This window comes from Syngnathus floridae, chromosome 17 (assembly GCF_059516105.1).
Source record: "Syngnathus floridae isolate MCC-2025c chromosome 17, RoL_Sflo_1.0, whole genome shotgun sequence".
NCBI classification, from domain to species: domain Eukaryota; kingdom Metazoa; phylum Chordata; class Actinopteri; order Syngnathiformes; family Syngnathidae; genus Syngnathus; species Syngnathus floridae.
The window spans coordinates 10,649,905-10,677,826 of NC_142429.1; the positions used below are offsets into that span (position 1 = coordinate 10,649,905).

Here is a 27,922-nt window from a genome sequence, read left to right on the forward strand (position 1 = left end):
CAAATAAAATTATTGTGTATGGGAGGAAAAAGCCTCTACAAATACAGTATTGGTCAGTATGGTTGACAATATAAAAGGTACTACAAAATCTGGAATTTTACATGTTAATTATTGTAGTTGTAATTTAATGCATTACACCACAGGTCATATAAATGATCTTATTTAAACAATACTTGAAAGTAAATGACCTACATAGTTCTGCAGTTCATTAACTACAATAATAAAGATTGGTCAAAGGAAGTGCAGCGTCAATCAAAAGGGCATTCTTACTCTTCAACAGTTTGTTGAACTGTATTGCATTATTGTTTGATTGCTGATATACAATAATCCCAATTGCAGTAAATTTATTATTATTAGAAGTACAGAATATATGGCTGTGATGTCAACATTCCCACAACTGAACATTGGCTAGAAACTCTGTTGCAAAGAAGATTTTTTGTTATTCGTACAAAGAAAATATAGTAGGCCTTTTTTTGTTTACAAGATTTTACACTATGCTTTGGAAAGTGACAAAGATTTAATAATAAATCAACAGTGTTAACATGTATATCATAACTATACTTGTAAATACATAAACAATCTTATGCAAAGTGTGTAAATGCTGAGTAGAAATTCAAGGAGTTTGGTACAGAGGTTCAAAATACAGGACAAAGCAGAAAACTCAATTGGGAGGGTTGGAGTGACAAAGCAACAAAAAAAGAGTTCATGGGTCATCCAACACACTTTTTCCACAACCCAATCACTATTTGCATCAAGTCTCATTTCATAAAAACGTGTGATTATGAAAATAAGCCTACTCAAAATAATCGTTTCTAAGAATATGTTTTAATTCTTCATTTATGCTTGAAAAGCCAGCAAAGCAAGAATCACCATCTTGACATTAACAATCATGCTCAACATTCTACAAGAGTAATCTAAATACAGTTAATATTCCTTTAGTGCAGGAATATTTTGAAATCTTGGAAGTGCAGGTTACAAACTGATATACTAGAAATAACCGAACTTGATGGAATTGCGCTACAAAGTCCTGATCTTCATGTACTCTGGTTTTTATACTTTATCTAAAAATAATTTTGTTTATAATTCAATTTGTTATTTTCATTTGTAGAACAACCAGGGGATACGCATGACACAGATACATACATGTACAGCCAATTATTGATCCAATTAAAAGCCTTCAATATGCTGTAGTGAACTTCTGTTTTGTTCTTTGGAACTTGTATTGATGAAGCTAAACTTGTTTTTTAACAGATGGAAATATTAAGGCACTCGTGTACCTACCTGATATTTTGCAAATATGTATATCATCATGTCAAACAGCTCCAATATTCACCAGACAATTAAAAGTAGATTTTTCTTGGATCCAAAATAATACCAAGTAAAAATAAACACAACTGCTATGACAGATATGCAGTTTGTAGTTCAGTCAAAGAAAAATAAATTAAACAGGTCTGGGTGCGTTTCTGACAAATGATCACACGAATACAGCTATCATAGTGTATTTCAAAATAAACTTCACGTAACACAAACATGTCGCTCACTTGTGATCAGACAGTTACAGTATGAAGAAGTGCACCCAAGCTAATATCAGGTGAAATAATTGTGAATGGGTCATAAAGGTCACGGCAAGACTAATTGTAAGACAATTAGCATCATCACTACAGATGATGACACTTTTTGTAACTTGCTGTGCTGCTCAGAATGGCTTCTGATTAGCTGTCTGACCACATACAAGGAAGGCAATGATTTTGGCAACCCATAAAACACAAAATCTATACTTACTCCATACATTGCCCCAAAATTTAAAGTTAAAGGCTTGTGACAGTCATTTTTATCATGCCCTCGACCCTCGTGAAAAAAAGCGGTTCAGAAAATGGATGGAGGAGTTCAACACAAGTTATAATCGTAATTCTTTTTAGTTTCCAGTTCGGCCTGATGCCGTGAGAAGCTAACTACTGGATACTATATAAACTAAGTTTATTTGTAAATTAAGAAATCGGACAAAATAGTCATTAGAAAATGTATAAGAATCATCTAAATTCATGCATTGATCTTTTTCAAAGAAACAATGTACCCTGCCCTGTAAAGAATTAGTTAAGGTCAAAAACTTGCCTTGTTTCCTACCTACAGAACGACTGTATATATTTCAACCCTGTGTGCAGTTAATTTGCTGCATTTAAGGCCTGGGATGTCAAAACAAATATGACTTATGACCTTTATCTTGAATATAGCAGAAAATTAGATGCAATTATCTTTGTGTCACTCTTGAAACTGACTGCCTTGGTTATGCCTGTATATGCAATCATAATACCAGAAAATACAAATTATGTTACATTCAAAAATATTTGTATTTTTAGTCTCCCATAAAAATCATTCATGAAACAATCTCTGTAATGACCGACAACAACAACCAAATCTGACATTTCTCCCAACTCGCTTCATGTGGTAAAAATGCTCTCTCATTTTGAGTAGATGGTTAGCATCGTTCCAGGAGCTTGAGGCTGACGAAGGCATCAGAGGTGGCTGTCTGATTCACATTTGTCAGCAGTTCCATTTTCCAGCGGCCAAGTAGAAAGTCCTTGTTCAATGAAATTCATGTTGCTCTCGTTAAGCCGTCGCACGCGGTATGTTTCATAGTGGATGTTGTGTGTCACATCTTTCAGGTCCTGCAGGTGAGACCTTTAAAAGCGTAGCAAAAATAAAAATCTCAGGTAAAATGTAATCAAAGGTGTATGTTGCAAGCAGATTAGCTCCTTTACATTGTAGTTAAATAGAGAATAGTTGTTATGTAAGTGATAATCCCTGATTGCACTTTAGTCCTTAACACCACAGCTCAATTGGAACTTGTTAATTAAGAATCTGACACTCACAAGTGAGCCTAAAAACATTCGGTAGCTTTTGAAACAAGCAACAAAGGTATATGCACATTGTGTATTTTTGTCAAAGGTTTCTAAAATAGCCACTAGAGGTCACTAGAGAGTCTATTTCAACTGCTGGTCCTAAGGCCAGAAAAGAAGCATCTGGGATGAGTTTTCTAAAATCTTATAAAATAACTGCAGGAAACACATTTAAATTTAATTAAAAAAAACATGATATTAATACGATACTCAAAGAAGAAAAGCTCACCTGATGAGGAGATCTCGCAGATTGGCAAACTCACAGTGTGCCACGTTTTCGACTGTAATAAGAGGGACACAAATAAGCTCATTTGTATAAAAACTTAATTAAAACATACTGAATTGTAATATCTCAATGGGGATGTATTATGAAAATTGACATTTAGTTGTCTGAAAATGTGACAACATTATCATTTTCCGTCATTTAAATTTAATTTCAAAATTTAATTTTCAAAATCTAAATCATTTCTTTGTCAACCAGTGTCAGAAATGATGTTCTGCTTCCACTCCTCACCTTCAATAATTCCCCACTTGGTTTTACGGCCCAACACCTTATTTCCATTCACCTGATGCTCCTTGTCAGTTCCCACCACGGCAAAGGGAATACTTTCCTGCTTACAAACATAAAAACACATTACAATGACAATGAAGCCCTTGGCACTGTCCAAAGAATGCACTTCAGATTTCCTCCTCTCTTGTTTCTAAAGGATGAACTATGTTCCTACCCTGATCCTGTCATTGAGGAAGCGTTCCTCTGGATCCTCATCGTATTCTTTCTGGGGATAAACACGAATCCCGTTGCCTGCCAAGTCTTGCCTTATCTGTTAGTGATTCAAAGGTAAAACACAGGTCAAGTTGGGAATGGAATACAAACTACTACGTGTCCTTACCCTCTCCTTGAACTCTTGTCGTTCCTCAATGGTAAGTGTGTCAGCTTTAGCAATGACAGGCACGATGCTTACGATCTTTCCCAACCTCTTCATGAACTCCACATCGATGGGACGTAACCTGGACACACATTTTGATCAGTACTTATTTTTATTTTTTTAACAACTTGTGCACAACAGAACAAAATTGTATTCAAGCATATTGTATCGTCTGAAATGAAATATAGTAGTCAAAATTTCTCAAAGTCTGTGGCTATGTTGTACAAAAATCTTTTTGTTTGCATGGATTGTGTTGAGTGGAATTTTTTTTTTACCTGTGCCCTGTTGCAGCCAGGAAGTAGATGCAGCAGTGGACTCTAGTGTCAGGTATTCTCCTCTTACGGTTGACATGCAGCTCTTCTCGTAGATATTTTTCATACTGCTCGTTGATGTACATGACGATAGGCTCCCAACTTGAATAAAGACAAAGTAAGCAACATAAATGAGCTACAGATTTTTTTTTTAACAAAAGCCTACAATCCAATATGAATTAACAATACGATATTAATGATTTAAATGTGGATGGATATTATGTTTGTGTTTCTTCATGGCCTCGGGCTTTATGTGCCACCTACCAGTTCTCATTATTGATCTGATCTCCAAATCCTGGGGTGTCAATCACTGTCAGTTTCATCTTCACCCCCTTCTCTTCAATCACTAGACAGGAATACATAATAGAGTACGATGCATGAATATATAAACAGAGTATTTATGATTTGTTATAAATGAAATGAAATTATCCAATTGGTCAGAAAAAAAATCTTTTCTGAGTGTCTTGGTCACACAATCATGTTGAAGAGCAAAGGCTATCATTTAAGTCCATTGGCAATGTTGAGTAAGCACTGAAGAATCTCCTTTCAACGGAAGCAAGGGAGCAAACATCTGCTGCCTGAATCATTACCATTTTTACAAACCTACAATAAAGCACCACATGCACTGTCTAGACCGGTCTGCAAATCAAAAGTACAGTACAGAAAGTGTCCAAACACCTCCAACAACAGCGACGACTCGCCGTGTTTGCCTGAGATTGACTGTCAAGCGAGCCGTCACCAAGCAGGCGCAAATGACAGAAACAGATTGACGGAATTGGCGTGGTGTGATCTAATGATTTGTCATTTCCCATCCATCTCTACACACTCCTAGGTAAACTAGTTTTTTAATGGACTTTACAGTCGCCGGAGGGACACCATTGCACAACTGCTGTTTCACTTCCGAAAAATCTTCTGGAGCTGGCCAAAACCTGCACTGACATTTGGGAATGGTTATATTCTGTACCTGTTGATATGTAATTCTAGATATCCACCATCAAGATTTAGCTAGCTGCTGGTGATGAGTGCAAATAGTTTTTCATTTTGTCCCCGAAGCGCTCGAAAATCTCATTAAAACCAGGAATGTGGGGAACAATAAAAACAGATGCATGTTAAGTTTTGACAATAAAAAGCATGTAAGATCTACATTATTAATAAAGCTGTGTTTTTTGAGAAAACACATGTAAGCACATTGATAACACAGGTGGAGATTAAAACCCAGAACTTCAGGCATGTGAGCCACACATGCTAACCACCACCAAATGTCATCCACGAATTGAAAAGGATGTGATGCTTTCCTTTTTAGAGTCCAGTCATGTGGAGGGAAGCCGCTTCTGCTTCTGCTTTGAGGATTTTCAGCCCAAAAAAATAAAAAATAAGTGGGGGACTTTGTTAGGTAAAAATGAGGGTGTCATGTGACAAATCCTTGCAGACCCGAGTTCCATGACCATATCTAGGCTTTTTCCTGCAGCCTGCTGTTATGGTTACATTTCTGCACAGCCGAAGCTTTCCCTGTTCTCTATATTTCAGATGTGACATGGCTTGAAGAGTCATGAGATGGAGAACATGTTTACAAGTGATGTCGCACAGACTACAAATCCACAGTTGTGCTCGAGTGAAAAAAATAAAAACAGTCATGCAGGATGTGTGAACTCACTGTGGCTCACTGACTGCAGCTTGACTGTTTGGGAGATTTTCTCCTCATAATTTGGTGTGCAGGACTTCCTACTGACTTTGGATTTGAAGAGAGTGTTGACCATGGTGGACTTCCCCAAACCACTCTGACCTGAAGGAACAAATCAGATGTTTATTTTTAAAATGGCTGCCGAATGACAACTAGTGGGCCTCTGCATGTAATAAATGAAGAATTGAATGCTCACCAACCACCATGATGTTGAACTCAAAGCCAGCTTTCATGGTCTTGTGTCTCATCTGGTCCAGCACTGCCTCAATGCCCACATAGCCAAACAAGTCACTGCCATGGATGAAACTCATCTGCAAGTCTGGCATAGATTGGCAAACTTCCACCTGCACTTCTGACTCCACCTCTTTCTTCATCTCTCCTTCCTCCATTCCTTTCTCCTTTTCCTTCTCCTCCACATGGACCTCCACTCCATTTTCTTTCGTTTCTTTGACGGAATTCTCCGAAACGGTGCTCGCTAGTATTGCTTCGCTCTTGTCGTCTGTGACTTGCTCTTCTCCCATGTCGCCATTCTCCTTCTCCTCTCTCTCCTCCATCAGGCAAGGTACCGCTACTTTCAGATCTCCAGCACTTTCTGTGGAATGAAGACACAGATGGGGGTGAGTTGTAAAAGAGATTTGAATAATTTCATTAGTTAGAGGTCTATGCTAATTAACTAGGGACTTGGCTAAGAGGTACTATAGCTTGGTTCGAAATTTGCATATCACCAATTAAGCTTTTTCTTGAGTTCATACTCTTAAATAGTCTTTTTTTTAAATATATACATTTTTTATATTTTATCTATTTTCTAAATGATATATATTTTAAATATATATACTATATTTTTATATTATTTTCTCAGCCCCCTCTGTATCGGTCAAGCCCTCATTTTGCCCCGGGAGAGAAACAAAAAATCCTGGAGCAACGCCTGTAATCAACTTCACAACATCTCGTCTTCCAACCTAAAGTTTGAAAGGAGAAAATGTAACACCCTTTGCTTAGATTCACTTTAGATTCTCTCAACAACTGTCAAACAATTTAACACATCAGTGTTATTAACACCTACTTTAACACCCGACATCAGGGGTGATTCCAAGATCATGCCTGAGCAAGATAAATTTCAATAAAAATAACAAAAATTGACCTTTAGATGTAATCCAGCTTTAACATGAACATAGTCACATGACACAACAGCTAACTTCTCTCATTCTAATTTAAACAAAGGTTAGTGGTCTGTCACTGACCACCTGAAACATTTCTTAACTAGAAACAAAAAGTCCCTAACATAAATAGCGAGCTCGAATTAAATTCAACAAAATAGCAATTAATATTACTAAGACGTAAATGCAAACTTGAGAAAGAGCATGCCGCTGTTCCCCTGACAGGGAAACTAAATATGGTGCAGGTCCAGGTTTACCTGAGCAGTGAAGCATCACAAGTGTTTGTGTACAGTCTGTGTCTGTAGTCTGGTCTGTGCTGTGCTGTAAGAGGATTGACACTTGAGTGCATATGTGTGTCTGCCTCCAAAAGGCATGACAGAGGCATGTGTGATTAACTTTTGCCGGTTAGAGGTGGTATTCTTTTGAATAAATGGTCAGTAGTTGTGAAATAATTTGCATCATCTTTCAACTGCTCTGAAATCCCAGAATGATTGCCAATTTGGTTTCCATCTGTAATTTCTATAATTCAATAATAACAAAAATAATAACAACAATAATAATAATAATTATTATTATCACACACACACACTCCTCACACACACATGCACACACACAGACACAAACTGAATCCCCCCCTGAAGTGTTAAGCTGCATCATTTAATCAGCTAAAAATATCCAACTGTAAAACCATTGGAACACTGTTAATCCTGATAAGTAGTGACAGAGTAGGAGTGAAACAAGTCTGGGTTTCCTTTAAATACTAAAGTAAGCTTTCATATTATTGTAACAAAAGTTATATGAATATATATATATATAATATTTATAAATAAGTCATATATATATTCCAGTATTAGTTACATGAAGCAAATAATTTTTTTTTTTTTACTCCAAGGGGAAGATTAATGAGGAGACACATATATATATATATATATAAGACAAAGTCAACAACGTTTGTGCACTCAAAGCCACTCGGACAAAGTGTGCAATGACTAGTAATGTATGTGAAACGCAAACAGTGTGTCAGAGAAACAGACACAAACTCATTTACTAAGAACACACAAAAAAAGGAAGGCAAACACACATTGTAGGGACACAAACAACAAAGAGAGGTGAAAGGGACACACATATGACTTCTTCCTCTTTCAGTACTCATTTTGCACAGCAAGAGAATTGAAATGTAGTACTTTTCATGTATGTGTATTTTCTTACATAATACCTTGGCCAAAAAAATCTTTCTGCAAACCATTCGGATTTGAATTAGCTGAAGAAAGCCTCAAAGAAATTGACAGCCAGAAAGTAATGGCGCACAAACATGTTGACTGAACACAGCATGTAAACATCCCAGCGCAGAGTGGAAAAAAGTATGTGAATCTTTTGGCAATAACCTTAACCAAATATTTCTTGCACTTGAAGATCAGACTGATCAGAAAACTGTTTTAGTTCTGCAATGTTCTTGCGTTGGCTTGAGGCGATCTGAGGGAGAGGAGCAATTTGCTCCAACTATGGACAATCTGTCATAACATGGACTGATGAAGATAACAGTTTTTTTTTTTTTTAAATAAATACCTTTTCCAGTTAGCAATTCTTGTGAGACCGTTCACACAACTGGTATGTGATTTTTAAAGGGCGAACTGTGAGCGATTCCATAAATGGTGAGTGAAATAAAAACACCAAAACATGGAATTGTGGTATTTTTTTGCTCAAAAGTTGAAGAATTTTGTCCCTGACAAACTCTGAAATGCAATTGCATGTAAAAATGAAAGCACGATTGTGAAAAATCAATTGGGCGCAGCTTAACCTGACCTACTACAGACAATGAGACCGAAAGAATGCAGATTTATCAAAATATTCATTCATCCGTCTTCCAAACTGCTTTGAGAATAATTGGTTGAGGTTGTTGTCAGAAAGAGCTCCAAAATATGATTTGACAAATTCTCACTGTTGAGACATCCTGTCTGCAAACCCAACTGATGCAACACATTCCCCCTCAAGGCACTGACGTTTGACACTCAACCTGGATTTATGATGCGCCATGAGTCATGGGGTGATTTACGACATACCTGAAGACATGGACTTTCCTCACATCTAGATATTCGATAGGCGATAGACACTAAAATCATCCTGTGAAGAAAATTAAATCTGTGCACAGTATGATCTACACATTGTGAGGATGCTTGGAAGATGTGTGTCACTGTGTCACCAATGGTATGTGATTCCTGAGTTCAATGCAATGAATCCAATAAAGCAGACAACATTTGTTAAGCCTTTCAAAAAAAATAAAAAACAATTTTTTTAGGTAGCATCCATCCATCCATTTGGTATACTAGCAATGTATTGTTTCCCTTTATTTGCAACTTTATTCTAATGCAATTGCCTATTTATTGTATTTACATTTTTTGAGAGTATGCTATCCATTGAAATTGTAAAAAAAACAAAAGACATCTACATCCTTAAAATCCTTAATACACAATTTCGACACATAACTTTACAGTTTGATATTAATAAGCAAGGCTGAAGGTTCAATTTAAAGTAGATTCCGAGTCTTGCATGCCACAATAAAGTTATTTGCAGGGCTGTTTGATTCAAGAGTTTCAAAGAGGCCTGCTCAACAGGCCCCCCCACCCCCCCTTCCACATTCTGACCGCCAAAGTGGACCAGTTCTGTCAGCCTTCATTGTTCACCCAAGAGACTGAGCGTACCCCATTGATATCCATGGGGGGATGCAAAGAACAAAAAAGAAATTCCTACCTTCAACTATTCCAAATTCCCACTTGCCTGGCAGCCGCTTCGCTCTTTTTTGCTCGTGTTGTTTTGAAACGCTCCTTTCTGGAAAGGTTGCTACAAGGTTGATGTCCTGCACTCTGCCTTTGTATGTTTTCCTCTCGGACTGCCTCACGCTCGCTCTCCCCGATGTGAGGAGAAGTGCGAGGAGCCGGCCAAAGAGAGGGAAGAAGAAGAAGAAGAGGGGGGTTTTGGTGGCTAAAAGCAGCACCGGGATCCATTCACATGTAAATTGGCCAAGGAGCTTCCACTAATCCCCATGCGGAGAAGAACGCCTGCCTGGCCTGGCTCCCCTTTGCCTTGTCCTCCCCCCTCTTCTCCGTCAGAATCATTTAGCCTGTCATGGCTGACCTGTCTGCCAATGCCACCAGACTGCCTCGCTTGCATCTCCATTCCACACGTAGTACCTGAAAGAAACTCACTATTGTCATCCTCACTTCCTGACTGGACCTAGACATGCTTGCTAAATGGAATTCAAGTACTACAAGTACTATAAGTACTAAAACTACAAGTAATGCAAGTATTACTACAAGTACAACAACTTGGGACTGGACTTGCACATGCCTGCTAAATGTAATTCAAGTACTACAAGTACTAGAAGTACTAAAAGTACAAGTACTGCAAGTATTACTACAAGTACAACAACTATTCCAAGTACTACAATTACTAATAGTACAAGTGCTACAAGTACTACTACTACTACTACTACTACTACTAGTACTAGTACTAGTACTACTACAACAACTACAACAATTACTACAAGCACTACTACAAGCACTACTACAAGTACTACTACTACTACTACTACTAGTACTACTAGTACTACTACAACAACAACTACAACAATTACTACAAGCACTACTACAACTACTACTACTACTACTACAAGCACTACTACAAATACTACTACTAGGATGACAGGTACTAGTACTACTACCACGAGTACTACTATTGCTACAAGTACCACGACAATGACTACTACTACAAGTACTACTAATGCTACAACTACCACAAGTACTACTCAGCCTTCACACACAATTTCTCTAGAAATTGCATTCTCTCATCTATTAGTAAGTAGTTAGAAGTTGGCGTGCCGGAGCCTATCCCAGCTAGGAAAAAACAAAAACATTTTCAAGTCATCAAAGTCATTGGAGATCAATATCCTGAAATCTACTGACTTGCATCTTCTCATTTTCCTACTCCAACCTGTCCAGTCACTCTTTGGTACAGGCCATCCAATGAGGTATCACATATATAAATTATGTGCATTTAAAGGACAAATAACAGATTTGGAATCTACAGTGATGATTTCTAGAAATCAATGCAACTGTCAAAATCAGTGCACACTTTCCCTTCAAGTAAGCAAGCAGTGACTATCTGGCTCTGCTGTGTAATGGGTGTGTCTGTATAAGCTCCAGGTCCATGACATTCTGTTGTAAACTTTGCTCTAGACATACACGAGGGCTGATGTCTGGAAGTCGTCCTCACCACAGTGCAAACATAAATCACGGGGATGCAATATTTGAAAGTTTGTATACTGCGCTTCATAAGAGCATAAGGTAAATGTGGTTGGATTACAATTAGTTCAACATAAGATGAAAGGAAATGTGTACTCCAATTATAAAGTACTTTTAGATATTTGTAATCTTCAAAATAATCAACTCATATTTAATTTATGGGAGCTGTCTTAACGTTTTATTTTATTTTGTGCTTATTTGATCTGAGAAGCATGCAGCTATTTTTTTTCAAATGTATTTTATTATATAGCCAGATCTTATGTGATGCATTTTGCTATGGATTTTTTTTTCATACTCTGAAAATTATTTCATGAAGTTAAACTGAAATCATATGTCAAGGCATTTGGTCATCTCTGATACTCTGAACTGAATGTTCCTTTCCACTTCCTCACACACACAAAGTTACTAAGGAGCTGAGGACAAAAAAAAAAAACAATCCCATTTTAAGACAAAATTAAGCAACTCTCATCATCCATTGTAATTAATCTCCTCCAAAAAAAAAGTCACATGAGAGTAGTTTCCACATATTTCGTAAGAAGTGCCAACCAAGACAGTTTCGCAATACAATAAAATGAACAAAAAAAAGATAAACATACATAAACCACATGTTTAAATAGTCTAAAAACAGGAAGAAGAAAAGTTTTCTTTACCTGGTGGTGTGGAGACCTGGCACTTCAGCAATGACACACAACTGGGCAGGATGTCATGTGTGTAAGGAGGGGTGTGACATGCTGAGTGTGTGTGTATGTGTGTGTGTGTGTGTGTATCAGTCAGAAGATGATGCATTTCCTGGCTTGTGGCAAGGGGAACCGTTTCCTGGTTGAACTTTTTTTCTCAGTTTCAACACCCAACATATCAGATGGTATAGAGTGAGTAGAAGACATTTCCTTACATTCAAACACAGTCCAACATCCTGCAGTTATTGAACTATATAAAATCAATGTCAACTGAAAACAACAACTGTGAAACACTACAATTTAGAAATGTCTTAAAACAAACACGCACACAGTATTAAATTCTCTCAATCCTGTGAGTTTCTGATGTACTGATCATGTTACAGTCATACGACTCCACAGTCACCTCTGAATCTTGACGAATGACATTTCCTAACCATTGCACTGCAGTTGCCTGACCTGATAGGGGAGGCAACGTCAAACAATCCTGAAAAAAAATGTGGAAGCCGTAACCTTCTGTCAGTAACTCGAGAAAAGTATGTAAATCTTCAACTTCCGGATGCCAGTTAGTGTGGCTTACCATGACCTGGATGACTAAAAATCTACACAGACACTTCAAGTTTCTTGTGTCAAAAAAAATAAATAAAATAAAATACATAAATAGATAAATAAATAAAAGTCTGAACAAATTGTGGTGAGCAAAAATAAAATAACCTTTTTGACCTATGTGGGGGGGGGGGGGTCACTGGGATGCATCAAGTAGGACTATTCTATGAAAAAAAGGGGTTCAAGTATTTAAAAACAAGTCCAACTCAATCAATCTTTTTACCAATAACAGTTCCGAACGGTGACTCGGTCCTCCCTGGCACTTTGCATACTCCTCAGCATATTTATCGGGGGGAACGTAAAACACATTCGACTCTGATGTCAAGTAGGAGGCGTAAAATATTAATCTGAAGTCACTCATTTTCACTCACACCCAAAAATGCCCCAAAGGTGTGAATGTGAGTGAATTTTTGTCACTCTCCTCGTCAGCCCTGCTGATTGATAATGATTGCTTTTGTCAATTATATTTCTTGATGACTTTCTTTCTACCTGCCTCTACGACAGCGTTGTCACGTTTTTGGAACACTTGAGAGATGACAGCATTCCAACATCGCCCACATTATACACTTCCCAGACATCTCACATTCCCACGCTGCTCCTTCATCCGATACTAAAACGAGATTCCCATGGTTTATATTTCCAAGACTACAATAACAATCTTTGTGAAAATGCAGATACCTGGAGAAGATATTTTTTATCATTAAGAACATTTCTTAACTCATCTAATGTCTTCAACATTGCTTGGGAAACACATGAAAAAGACATTGTACTGTTGTGAGAGTATGAAGATATATGTAGTATTTTTTTCACAATTCTTGTGTCAATTAAATAGAAATTTGTATTTAGTTTGAAAATGGATGGATGGATTTGTAAATTGATGGGTGTGGCCTGTCTAATTTAAAGACAGCGCCACCTTTTGGATGCTTCTACATGCAACAAATTGATGGGGACAACATGGACGACAACCTGAATTAATAGCCAGACAATAATAGGGCGCCTAATATGACTAATCATGCTGACACATTCACACACTGAAGTCTGGCAAGTGAATCACGACGCCGTCAGCAAGTGAACGATATGTTGTAATTTATGACTCCAAATGCATTGTGCAACAACACAAGTTGGTGGCCAGGCTTGTGAAATGAACAATAGTACTGTAAGAAATGTGAACCAGGCAGTTAAAATATATTTAGACTCAAAAACACCCAGCACAGTGAATTTGGAATCTCACTGGATCTGTTTTGTTTATGTAACCTTCAAACTTCATTGTTGCTTGCTTTACGTCCACCGGGGTCCTCCGATGGGAATAAGTTATTGTCCCATGTTGATTTGATCTTCAAGTGGTACTGTGCACTGTTTAGTCAGGCTGAAGAGTAGGAAAAGTGGAGCGTCTTATCTAGCAGTGGGGTGATGCCTTGTTCAATTGTAAATACTCTCACTTAGGAGTTGCAATCTCCCAACAGTCCTTGCTAATTCAAAGTTACAGGTGCAAATATTCTCAAAAAGAACTGCTCAGTTTAACCATGAATTTGTAAAAAAATGATAATAATGATAATGATAATAATAATAATAATAATAATAATAATAATAATAGTATAGATAAAAATAATATAAAAACACAAGTATAAATATACTATAAATGTAAATATAATACATTATTTTAAGAGTGAGGCACATTTGTGGTTGTAATACTATTTTATACCACAAGAGCGCCTCTTTCTCCACAAGATAAAATGGCCCTTTAGGGAGAAGTCATTTGATCCTGGTTACAGGTTCAGCAAGTTACACCAAGTAACAAACGCTTTAAAATAAAACTAAAACTAAACCCTGTTATTAACACACAGGTAAGAAGAGGGAATTTTTTTTTTTGCATGTCCCTCATCACAAGAGTCACAATACAAACACAAAAGGACATGTTGCAACAATAGAATGCCACTAATTCTACTGTACATTTTCCTGACATCATTCTTCATTTGTTGTTTTCTATTTGAATCTTGTCAGTCAGCATTATTTTGCCCATTATGTGCTCAAATTTCCAAATCTGTCATGAGGACAGCAGCAGAATATTTGTTTGACAGCTTAATTGAGCCGCTCGTTGAGAAGGTAATAGCTTGAATACAAACTTTGGAAATAGAGCAACATGATTTTTTTTTTTTAACTAGTTGTCAGTCAATCGCAGACCAGCAGGACCAAAGATATTTAGTCTAACCAAAAGACACCGAACTATTACTACAGTATTTGGCAACTACTGCAAAATGATTCAAATGACCTCCTCGCCTTTTCTTAAGCACTGCCCTCAAGCTGCAATTACCCTTTGACCAACACTTCTTGGAATGAATCTTCAGAATCAATGGCTTGATTGATGGAATTGTCTGAGAATGTCTGTTCAAGAGCACAAATGACTTTTCAATCATGGGAAAGCTGCTAACCTAGTGAAGTGCATTTTTACAAGGGTTAATAAGTCATTAGCATACTTCTTCACAAAGGTAGAACTGCCCTAACATCTGATTGGAAAAACTTGGCTTAATTGTGCTTAAAAACCAAACGTAAAAAAGAAATAATTAAAAAAAATTGTAATAGACCTCTGGTCATGGATTTAACAGCACCAGGCTACTAAGAAACATGAACCATAAATGGTAAGCCCAAGTGCCAGGACCAACTAAAAAATTGGCAAGGTTGATTTTATAACCATCTGTTCTTGGCAGCACTAACATGGTTCAAATGTTCAAATCTTAAAAAGGAGAGCTTGGTACTCATCCCAAAACAGTTTTTCAGCTAGACAGCAACACACCAGTGAGTCGAATGTCCTTTTAAAGTTTAGTCATAAAAGCAGTGATGGTCACCGGACCTACTACGTTTCTTGCATCTCATGTTGCCACATCAAACATTATCTTTTTTTTTTTTTTTTTTTTTATACATTCATGCAGATAGAGATTTGCTGGAGTCCGATGGAAACGTGAGAGGAAAACAACATGTGTTTGAAGGTGATCGCTTTCAGGAAACACATGTGGTCGCTGACCCAGTGTTTCCTTGCATGTGCTGTTTGAGGAAAGTCACAACCTTTCTGTGTTTTTCTCTTGTGTGCACATTTCTATGATGATTAATCATTTCCCAAGTCTATTCTTATGCAACAATGACAACATCTACAAGATTGAAATACTATAGAACTGGACAATAACAAAAAAAATACTTTATGGCATTTAATTTCTTTTTTCATTTGGACTGCCAAGTTTCCTGTTGTTGAAGAAAACATATAAGGTACTTTTTTGGGGAATTACTATGATTTCTGGATTCAATGTATTTATTGTATGGATATATTTTGAAGACGCTTTGCCCAATGATAAGTGAATGTAGCTAAAACAAAGCCATCTGTCTGCCAATTAAGACAAGATGGATGATGTAACAGGAGAACGACACCAAACAAAAAAGTCCATCAAAAACGGAATGACTTCAAGAGAAGTAAATAAAACCTCCGGAGGGTCACAGTCAGAGACCTGACGTCATTGCCTTAAGAAAACAATGCACAAAAGAAAATAGGACTGAACTGAAACAGTTTAGCAAAGAGGAATTGTACCAAATTCCTCCTGAGCGTTGTATCGTGTAATCTTTTCCTTCTGTGGAGCTTCCCAGGTGACCAGATGCATCATGTGACCATCCTAATGCTGTGAAAAGTCTTTTCAAGCTCCGCCCATTTTCAGATCTGGCAGGAGCCACATGTCAACACAGCACCTTGTTTTAATTTTCTTTCTTTTGTTTGTTTTGTTGCAATGAGCAGTTTCCTGTGGTCGTTGCCATGGAGATGCAATGATGCCAACCTGTGAACTTTACTGCCCTTGGGGTAAAGGAAATGATCTCATCATTGTTTTCCATCCTTTCACTAACTCTTCCTTTCCTGGTCATCTGAATGCTCTCCATCTACCTTCCTCCTTCTCCCTCTCTTCTGTTTGTTTGGCATTAGAGGGATTAGACATGAACGCTGGTGTTCCCTTGGGCCAAAGAGCACATTACAAGAAATTGCTGATGCACATCATGGGAATGACCTTGTCTTGAAGCTCATTGGATAAGTGATAATTGTTTGTAATAAGGCCAGATATGTAGGTTAGGGTGGAGATCCAAAACAAAAAAAGATGGAGATGTTTGTGGAAAATCCTGGGGCATGAAAAGTAGATAGCAATGATAAGAAAATATAGTGTATTTAAAATAAACAATAATAAAATAAACAATAAACAAATAACAAATTAAATTAAATTTGGAATTTTTAAAATCAAAAATTCAGATGCAAATGTAATCTTTCACTTTCGAGCACTGTCTTAAACCCCATGCTAGCCTTTGCTCAAAACAGATACACTCTCAATAGGTGTGAAGAACATAGAAGGATCTCACTTTCAATTTGAGAGGTCAAAGGGCACCCTTGTCAAGACAGTTGAGCAGATTGGAAACAAATCCAAGATGAGCTCAGCTGCAGGCAACTATTGCATCCCAATTTGCATGCGCCTTTAACACGTGGCTTCAGTGAGTAAGTTGGGAAGTTACTTTTGAGCATTCTTAGCCAAAAAAAAAAAAAAAAGTGTTTCCACTGGAGCATGTACAGACCTGCGCCTAGCCTGCGGTTCAGCGAGGAGTAAAAATGTGTAAAACGAGGAATCCCTTTTTGACACAAGGGTAGAAAATTCCCTCAGATCTCCAAGCAGATTCCTGAAGCATAAAATATATTTGTATTGTATTGTAGATAAAAGACTCTCGAGGACAGCCGGTCACAATTCACATTGTGTGATGTATCCATTAACTTTGATTCCTTTGTACCATTTCATTTTCTTTCATACCATGCCAGAGAACATGAACGATGTAATAAGGTGTCATTTGGACTAAAGGTCTTTGTTGGAGGGTCACCGCTACTGATGGATAATTATTTTGTTCAATCATTCCCTTCTAGCTTTGTGTAAATTAAAGGCACTGGTATGATTGCAATGCATCACATAAATCTGACGTCGCTGCTTTTTCACACTTCTCATGTAGAGTGGTGAAGGTGAAGCTATAAATTTGCAGCTTGGGCCTCATGTCAAAAGTTTCCAATATGTAAATAAATCACTGCATTTGCAATTTATGAATGGCCACCATGAGTTCTACTTTTTGTAGACGGGAAAACATGCGCTTGGCATAAAAATGGTTGCGTCTTTATTTTACTCCTTGCACTAAACAATAAAAAAAATGCCAGGCTTTATATTGTGTATTGAATCAGAGTAGAAACTAATTTAAAAATCTCTTCTGCTGCACTCCCCTTACAGGTGAAGTATTCATACCTCTGAATTACAACCCACAGTGAATCATTCGTCATGACATTTCTTGGTCTATCCCCCTCTTTTTGAAGTGTTAAGTTACCTTTGAAGAGCCCAGCGTGGGCTCCTATGGGAGCAGTTTTATAAAGTGAGGTCATAGCGACTGACCCCCGAACTCTGTAAGGACATGTTTGGCTTTACAGCTAATCACTGCTTATCTTGTCATACTTTCCACTATTTTCCATTTGAGAGAGAGCGAGAGAGAGAGAGATTTCTTTTCATGATTTTGTAGACAAAAGGGAGCTTATTAAATTGCAAACTAATATTTTGAAACATATTAGGAGCGGCAGTATGTACTACTCCATTTGGGGCTGGCTGACATGATACTCTGGAGCTGAGTCCAGCTGGGGAACTTTATTTGATTCTCAATGGAAAAAAAGGCCTTGAAAGAAGATGAAAAACATGACGGAGCACATCAGAATGTGATGTGCGGGGAGGGAACATCTGTAGTGCACTTTGGAGACTCGGGGACGCAACAGCCGCGTCTCGCCATGGTCAGTAAAGGATATTGTGATATATTGTGAGAAATCTTAGTAAGACTACAACACGGAGAAAATAAAAATAAAAAAATCCCAGAACATTTTAAAAGTAGCTATAGCATTTTCCATCCTCGCATATGAAGACGAGATAGTTAAGACGGCATTGATAAGGTAACTTGACTGATCACATGTGAAATAACTTCCCCAAGAAAAAAATAAAATAACTTGAGACTTGCACATATGTGACTTGTTCCCATCAGTGCTATTGTGTAATTTAAAACACACGGCACCAAAAGTCTGACGTTCCCCAATTGATTCAAGATTTGTTTTCATTCTTTGTGCTCACTTTGTTTCTCTCCGACCTTTCTTTTCCTCTGTGTTTTGCTTTACAAGTAGAGAAAAAAAAAGAGAAGAGGAAAGAGTCCAAGGGCCACTTTTGTTGTTTGGATGTTTTTCTAAGCAAAACACAATAATTCACATTGTGGACAATTACGAAGCGTTTGTCTGTTATTTACAGTCTGAAGAACGCAGATGAAAGTGTTGCCGCACGATGCCGGAATGTTGTGTCAAAATCACAGCAACACATATTCCCAACCAAAAAGGAGACTCCCATTGTTAGACTCAAGATAAGTAAGCAAATTACAGTTCTACTCTTGGAACTCTCTTGCCAGGACACGACCAATCAAAACAAAGTAAGCCATCCAAAACATACATTTCTGAACTCTAAATGAGCTGCACATCCCCAAATTATCTTCCCAACAACGTGAAAAGCAGAAGATACCAATTGCGGTTCTGAAAATGATTGTATTGATGTTTGATGTCATTCCCTGATGGGAAACTCCAGACAGGTGCCTTTTAAACACATGCATCCTGTTTGGAATCTTTCCTAGTCTCTCACGTAAACATGTCTCTTCTCTTGAAATAAAAAAGAAGCAATAAATCAATCTCCGCTAAAGGGCAAATCAGCTGAGGTAGTGTATAAATTCATCAAGTCATGTTTAATATGATTTACAATCTTCTCCAAATAGAACGAATTTGATGGCTCAATAGACCTCGCGGCCAAACATCTTGAAGACTGGTGAACTTTAAACAGAATTGTTGACTTGTGCTCACTTTGTTATCGGAGGGAAGCAGAAGCCCGAGGCAAGAAGGTTGGGAACCAGAATAGCTTTAGCTGTTAAAAATATCCGACAGTTGCAAAAAAAATGTTTGTGTGGTTTAAATGATCATTTGAAAACATAAAATAGCCGCCTGCTGACTTAGTCATCAAACACTGAAACACAAATCTTTTAAGTGTCTAACTGGTTTTGTGTGTTTATATACACTACTATAGCTGAGTAGAGAAGGAAACCATTACAATGGGTGTGGTAAGCAACTCATCTGCTAACCTTGTCTTGTTTTCCTTAGCTGACACGAGGGAAGTCCCCTGTCATCATTTGTTAAACAGAGCTTATTCCTCACACCCAGCCACCCACTCGCACAAAAACAAACACAACTGTGCCGTGTATCTATATGGGTGGATTTAGTGAAAAGGTTTTTATGCAGTTGTTTGGATTTCACAACTTTCGTGAAGCTCATGTTACGAATGACCCTGACTTTTGGAGCTACGTGCAAAATGTTGCTAGAAATGCTAACTCGGGTTATATCGCTCCCATTAAGTTTACAATTTGTTTCATGAAAATGATATGCACATTTGTATTATATAATTCTTACCTATGTTTTTCTTCTTGTCATGTCCCCCTTTTGGGATAAGAATCATCTCTGCAGGACAGCTTAGTTCAGAAGACAGCGCTCCGATTTTTGGAATTGCAGAAGGTTGGATGACAGTTCCTTGGCTTGTATCAGCGATGACAGGCCGGGAGAATGAGGCAATCCTCTGCAAAATTGAGCCTACGCTATCTCCGACATCACTGGGGCCATGTTCCAAAGAGCCAGTAGCTCTGGGGCTGGAAGATTTGGGTGGGTCAGGATTCACTTGAAAAACCTGAGGCCTGGAAAGGGTTCCCAAGTGGACTGGAGATAGGGGCATGGGTGAGCATCTCACTTCTGGAACAGGAAAGGAACCTGTAGTTGAATGGCTTGAGAAAACGGGATGAGATGGTGTATCAGAAGAACTTTCAAGGCTGCTGAGGGAAGCTGAGGGGCTTGCCAAAGTGGATGGGGAGTTGGTACGATGCTGAAGGCTCCCGGTGCCTCTTGGAGGAGGCTTTGGAGGGTTGGAGTTGATGGGTCGTCTGATAACTTTTGCAGGGGATGTAACAGAGGTGGTGCTCACCAAGCTATCCAGGTCCAAGGGGAACTTACTGAGACGTGGAGTTTCTTTACCCTTGAGCTGGGTAGTCTGGGGGCTTGGATAATGATGACTGTTGGGACCACAGCTACTCTCAACCTCAAGGGAATTGGCATTTTGAAGCTGGCCATTCCAGGTGGCATTGGTATACCTCAAGCCAGGAGAAAGCAGGTCTCCACTTCTTTGTGCACCATCTCCACCATCACATATTTGAATATCTAGGCTGGGCATGGAGCCATGATTACTCCCATGAGGATCTGGTGCCCCCGTCATTCCTTTTCCCTGCTCCAATGCTGAATGAAAAACAGTCCCATGAGAGGAGAACGTCTTCAAGTTGTGATTGTTTCCCAATTGAGCGCCTGCCTGTAGCTGCTGTTGTGGACTCAGATATGACGTCAACTTATTAGGATGAAGTGAACCTCCACCAACTCCAGAGAACTCAAGGCTGGAAGTGGAGCTATGAAGGCTGTCATTGTCACTTCCTGGTCCACGTAACATGGAAAAGCCATTGTTGGGATTTGCCCTGCTTTGAAAGGACGCCGCTCGAGTCACAGAGGTGTTAATGGCCGGTTTGTTCATGGTTCCTCGATTGAAGGACAGACTGCTGACCACTGTGCGTGATCTAAGGACTGGGCTGGGATTAGAACTTCGGCTGATATGGGGGTGGTACCCTGCAGAGCCCAGGTTGCTGATATTGTTGAAAGATGAAGAAGGAGATTGTCCTCCTCGCCGATCCTCAACGGCTTTGTTGTTGCTGTGGAAGAAATGGGACGGCGACGGAGAGACGGGTGAGGAGGTAGTGGATGCCGAGGAGAAGGATGGTATATCGTCCACATCTTCGATGTCAAATGATCTCTTCAAGGCTGTAAATAAAAAGAAAAGTGGATTTATGTCTTTGGTTTTAGAGGTAAGATTTTTCACATTGGTTGCATCACCAATCGTTAATCGTTCTTTGTGATCCATCTATTCCATCTGACAAGTGTGATTGCATTGTTGCTGCTTCCCGTATCAGTCTTTGTTATTCTTAATCAAGACTTCGGAAAAGGTGTTGATTTTAGTCGACTTCCTTTTACTAAATAGACGGAATGAAGATGTCGGAATTGCTTAAAGGCATAAATTGTGATTCATAATACTCAAATTTCAACTGATGGTATGAATCCACACCTAAGCTTTGAAACTTTGACTTTCCATCAAAACACACTTTAAAATGAAATCGATACGGTGGATACACTGTCCTAGCTCATTATTATATTTAATTTTCTCAGCTTTCTCTCACTATTGTTCAGGTTTTTTAGCATGAATGATCTTTGACACTTGCCTTTGTACGGCAAGGGTGTCCTTTTCCTCTATTGAACACAAACACTCTACTTTCATACCGCAAAAACACAAAGAGGGGATTGAGGTTGGGTTTTGGGTTTTTGCACGGTTTTGCGTTACCTAACAACTGCAACACGACATGATTGCGCGGGTTAGCTTAAGCAATGTGAAATTTTATGGTTAAAGTGATGACGTAAATATTAGTCTAAATTATAATATAATAATTTTTGAAAGATGCTTTGGAGTACCAACTTTACTAAAGCCTTGGAAAAACATGAAATTTTGTATTAATTTTATTGCATTTACAAAGTTTGTTTTGCCAGAGAAATGATATCAAGTTAATTATTTTTAGCTACTTGCTAATGTATCTATCAGTGTTCAGAGGGAATAATCTTTCAAAACTTTCAAACCTGACCCAAAAAAGACAAAGCAGGGCATTTAGACTTTAAAGGAGGGAAGAATTTGTGTGAATTCATAGCACTAAGCTTAGCAAGCTAAACTGTAACTCCACAAGCCTTCACATATAATTTGAACTCAAAGAGTCTCTATATGTTGCCCGACAGGACCAGTGACCTCTCAGTGCCGTACAGACACACTCATTGACTTTAAGGCATATTGACAGTGTGTTCATGTTACACACTCGGTGAATTTCATGAATGAGCTTTTCATCCATTTGAACTGAATGCATTTTTTATGTGAAATTGCAAAATGTGTACAGAAAGGACTATTTCCAAAAACATCATATTTTGAAAACAAAACCATCTAACACGAGGCACTTTTTGATTCCATGAGGTAAATATTTCTGTGGTCTATTTTAAAGCTGCCATTGTTTTCAATCAGTGCTTTGCGCTGAGACTGACTTCCTGTTGCTCCAGAGGCCTTATCATCTTTTTGACGGCTGACAGAAGTAAAACTACGGCAGCAATAAAACAGGCCTTATGTTCATTTGCTAGCTGTTGCTATTTGAGACACCATTCAAATCACTTTGTCATATTTGATTTAATAAAAATATTTTTCTTGGAAGTCATCTGTGTTCACACCCACAACGGCGCAAATGCCCATTTTTAACCGCATGTGCAAAATACCCAAATTTTGTCTAGCTCACCTCTATGCATAGTCGGACACCTTAAAACTGTGAGCAGTGCTTTTCTCTGATATTTATAGCTCAAGAATTGGACTCAAATGAATAAAAAGTACATAAATAATGATCGGTTGGGTTCTGGCTTCACGCATACATAAAAACACATAACAAAGTCCAATTTTAGTTCCTTCCTGTGAGGACTCATGGCCTCGGAAGGCTCCAGGCAGGCTGGGAGGTGTGTGCCTGTGTGTCTGTTGACGGCTGTGTGAACTCACTTGGCTGAGGCTACGAGTGCAAACCTGCCCTAAGTGCAAGAGATAAAGAGTCCCGGTATCAGGTAATTGCTGGCACCCTCCTGGAGACTGGAGAAATAATTACGGTGGCAATTGCTCATCAGCTCTCTGCATTGCATGTTTTTGTGCGTGCGTGTTTGCGTATGGTCTATTTACTCTAAACTCTACTTCCTTTTTTCTCACAGTTGTATAGAACCTAATCTCTCAAAATTAGATTATCTCCCACAGTACCATTGGAATTTTTTTTTTTTTTAATACTGATACGGAAACTTGAATATTAATTATAAAATACCTGCTTGCTTCTAAAATGTTTATTGATAGTGGAACGCATTAGTTCTGTGATTTTCAAACCCAAACATCTTGCAGGTTGTACAGTGCTTTCTTGTACTCCTTGTAAAAGTTTGACATTAGTTTTGACAGCTGAAATAAAGAAAGTCAAAACACTGGACAATAGTTCCTTTTACACTGCCATCTTGGGAAAGGCGTGACAGAATGTTCAGCGATAAGGCATCAGCACGGTCGTATCTTTGAATAAATAGCACTACCAACTTAGCATCTCCGTTACGGAACGCTCTAACACTATTGAAACGTACTGGGTGGTATTGTTATGAAAACAAGTCAAGCAGCATGATGACATTGCGCAATATACTCATACAATAGCCAATTATTAGATTGTGAATGGGACTCAGATTGCATCGTTGCATTAACTGACCAAACTTAAGCTGGGAAAAAAGACTAACGTATGGCCTTAGGTTTAGTAGCTTAACTGCATTACAATATGAAAATGGAAACATTTGTGTCTTCCGCAGACTGACAGTGACAAATGGAAAATTGCCGTTTACATAAGGGTCACGCTTGAAATGAGCTCATGTGTCTTCTTCCGGTAAAGTCAGTAAACACTGAAGAATGACGCGCTGCAGTTGTTGCAGCTTTTGGCAAAAGGCCCTGAGAAGGAAAACATGGAACAACTGCTTGCTAGCTCTCAGGGTCAAGATCATTAATGACATCACGCAATGCTCGAGACTAATTGACGATTTCAAACTAACTAATTTGCATATTTTGAAAACCCAGCTATGACCAGCGAGATGGATTATTTTGAGAACCACTAAGTATGAGGGGGGGGCCCAGTTTGTTCTTTGGACACACAATAAGAGGAGGCCCAGTCCAGGCATGTCTATGACCATCCTCCCCCTATTTCTTGCAAATTCCATACAGGTAACCCTGACAGATAAGGCAACATGTGAACAGACAGACTTTGCGAGCCCATCCAGTGAGGATCTGTGATAACAGTCATACAGACACATGCATTAAAATAACTCCAATTTAGCTAAAGCACATCTGGAATACACATTCCAAGAAGCCCTTTGCAATGTTTGAACACTGAAAATGACACAGGGCGAGGCAAATACATGACCGGTGCTTATGGTTATTTTAGATGTCTATCAATTATTTACCTCACAAGCACCTGAAAAATAAGACAATAATGGATTAAATGACCCGTCTGTCAAAAATTTGATTTGACAAATGTCCCTAGTCAGCCACAGGGTAGTTACAATTTGGACACTAGGTGGAAAATGTTAAAGGCCTTCTGACCTGGTGTTTGTAGGTGTGTCAGCCTCGTAAATAGTTTGAGTGTAACACACCTAAGATGGGAGGACTATGACAAAGTAAATGAGGGGAAACCATTCAATTTATGTTGTTTCATTTTCAAACCACCATTGTTGAGTTGCATTGACACTTCTGTGCCTCCTAATCTGCAGACATTTTTTTTGTAAATCAAAATTTTAAGACTCTCATGTGTATCTTCAATTTTCAGGGGAAAACAATCATTTTTTAGAAAAAAAATCCAATCATCTGATTTTTTTTCCTTATCAGTACAAACTATTTAATCTACACTAATGGTTTTGTCTCCCCTCTTTCAATGGCTAAAATGTTTAGGGTGTCTTAAGCAACTTCAGACATGCCAGGATAAAAGACAGCACACACTGAAGTCTTGCCAACTTCTGATCCATTAGAGAAGAATGGCCTGGCAACCAGCCACATCAGGTGCTACCTGAGCATGTGTCGGGTTAGGGACCCACTTGAGACAGATGTCTCCCCCCTTAAAGAAATAAATAACCAATTAGGTGGAAACACTGACAGATTCACAGTGTTAGAAGCAACTAATATTATATGCAATTACATCTTTCTCGCTGTCATTTTACCAACCACTGACATCCTTGGTTGATGTGCTCACCACGTTAGTACAAGCTGGAATGTTTTTGTGAGGACAGCTTGTGGTGAACAAAGACAACGAGGGCTATGTGTTTGTGATTTTGTGTGTGTGTGTAGGGTGACTGGGTCAGTAAGTCATGAGACCCTCTCTGATCTCTAGCAGTACCAGAATGTGACAGGGACTGTGAGGCAGCTTTTGGCCTCCCTGGCCTCTTCTAATCTCCCGGGTCAGCCAAAGGGCTGAATGCTCTGTTGTCTCAATGGCCTATCAAGCGCCTTGACTTTGTTTGCAGGTTCACAAGTGACTCTTGACACTTTGGTATTCATATTTGATATTTACTATTGCAGATGGTTTGAAAACACAATTTTTTTTTGTATTTTAGAAATAAAAATACACATTTTGAATTATTATTATTATTATTTTATATTATCATTATTATTATTTAAAGAAATGCAACAGCCCCTTTTTGGAATTTCAAGGTTTCCACCTGATGTTTCACCTTCATGGGCACTAGACCTGCAAGTAAGAACTTCTGGAGAGCAGAGAGAAAAAATCACATGCATAAGTCTTTGGAACGCTATTCCTCAAGGAATGCCAACTGTTGTTTGGTCCATAGGCTCAAACAAGAAACGTCACCCACGCAAAGGCTAATTAAGAGTTTTGTGAGCTGTTCTTTGTCTGTTGCCTTGTTGTGAAATTATGCTTTCATCAGTTGATGGCCAAGCACTTTACAAGATGGGACACCATGGTGCGTATGAACTGACATGCATTGCAGACATTCCTTTCCTTTGATTTTTTTTTTTTTTTGGGCCACTTGACTTTTTAAGACTGACAAAAAAAATCTGCGGTGTCCATAAGCCATACAGTACAATTGTGAAAAAGAAGCTACTGTGGCAGTCTATAGCTCAAGGCTACACTAATTTGTTTAGAAGCACAAATCAACACCTGTCTTAGTAAAGGAATGTGGAAAGAGAGTTAAGAATGAAAGGAGAGAGGGCAGCTTTTGTTGCGCTGGCCCTGCGGGGCCTCAGGACAAGATGGATCACCCTGATGAGGAGCTGGGAGTGTGCCGTTTTTAACATCTGCTTTTCTCATGATGGAAATGTCCGCAAATAAAAATATTTTATTTTTCATTGTTGTCTTGGTTGTTTATCTCCAATCATTGGACAGACTGAACCAAGAGCAAGAAAGCAGAAATCTATCTATCTAAAATTGAAAATATAAAGTACATATCTGATATTAGATAAGAGAAGATGAGGTGAGATACGGAAAAGTGAATGTCAGTCAAGCAAGCCGACTGTATGTGGGTATGAACATCAGGATGTGATGAAACAGAGTCAAACAGGGTGTCCATTCACAAAGCCAAATTTCCTGCAGCTGAAGAGCTGCTATTGTCTCCTGATGGGATGCATACGTTCTCTCTCACACAGAGGGGTTTGTTTTTGTTAGTTTGTTGGTCGCTTACCTGCTCGGAGTGTTTTACATTTAACTCTAAGGATTGTGAATTAATAATGAGGATGTTTTGGGAGCAAAGCATTTATTTTAGTTTTGTGTCATACTAATGTCAAATTGAAGGCCTGGGTGCAAAATACCACCAGCCATATTGTTTTATTGTTTTATTCTAGTCTACCACAAATTGTCACCACTTTTTTTTTTCAAAAACCCTCTTCAAAATACATTGAACAAACTATTTTCTTTGACATCACATTTCAAAATGAGTTTTCCAATCAAGTGTCCCAAAAAAATTTATATTAAGTTAATTGATGTGTTTTTTCTTTTAACTCCTCGTAAATTATTTTTTTTAAACGTCAATATAGAAGGTCATGCCACTCCTGTGCAACCAGCCCCAATGCAGACAAGAAGTCTCCTCTTTGCACTGAATGAACAAACAGCTCAAGGGTGCAATTACACCTTTGCGTTTTACTACAGCAACAAAACGAGCGGCAGTAAAGCAATTCAATATTACAACTTCACATACCTTCAAAATCTGATAAAATCCCTTCAAGGTGGTCATTCACGGAGAGTGCCGACATCCTGTCTAGAAAAGAAGTCTCCGTGATGCCACTCCAAGTCTGATGAATGAAGTTTTTTTTTTTCTGCGCTCCAAAAGATTCCTAAAATGAATGTTCAAACCAAATGAGAGCTATTGACCAATTGGCAGGAGTAATCTATGCTTCTATTGCTGTCCCGTCTGCGTTGTGGCCACTCACTGGTGTCCGATTTGGCTCCAGCAACACTCGGTCCCAGTCACTGTGGCCCGCCCCCCTTGTAAGCCAACCCTCCAGATGCCGACCCCCGGACTCGACTGGACCCGAGGGGGACGTGTAGATTGGGGGGGGATGGACGGATGGGTGGTGGGCG

General features: G+C 38.6%; 1 protein-coding gene across 2 annotated transcripts; it reads right to left on the bottom strand.

Annotated features, from left to right (window-relative positions):
- Positions 1-497: 497 nt before the first annotated feature.
- septin12 (septin 12) lies at positions 498-27,793 on the bottom strand. Of its 2 annotated transcripts, none has more exons than XM_088356694.1 (11): positions 27,540-27,793; positions 20,079-21,518; positions 6,012-6,407; positions 5,789-5,917; positions 4,399-4,480; positions 4,099-4,236; positions 3,788-3,905; positions 3,623-3,718; positions 3,412-3,511; positions 3,127-3,178; positions 498-2,679 (listed from the first exon to the last, which is right to left on the bottom strand). In XM_088356694.1, exons 1-11 carry the CDS (start codon positions 27,592-27,594, stop codon positions 2,514-2,516), a joined length of 2,772 nt encoding a protein of 923 aa, XP_088212820.1. In that variant the 5' UTR covers positions 27,595-27,793; the 3' UTR covers positions 498-2,513. The 2 variants fall into 2 exon arrangements, with proteins under 2 accessions (XP_088212820.1, XP_088212821.1); XM_088356695.1 differs by having other exon boundaries at positions 3,412-3,508; positions 27,540-27,792.
- Between the last annotated feature and the right edge of the window lie 129 nt (positions 27,794-27,922).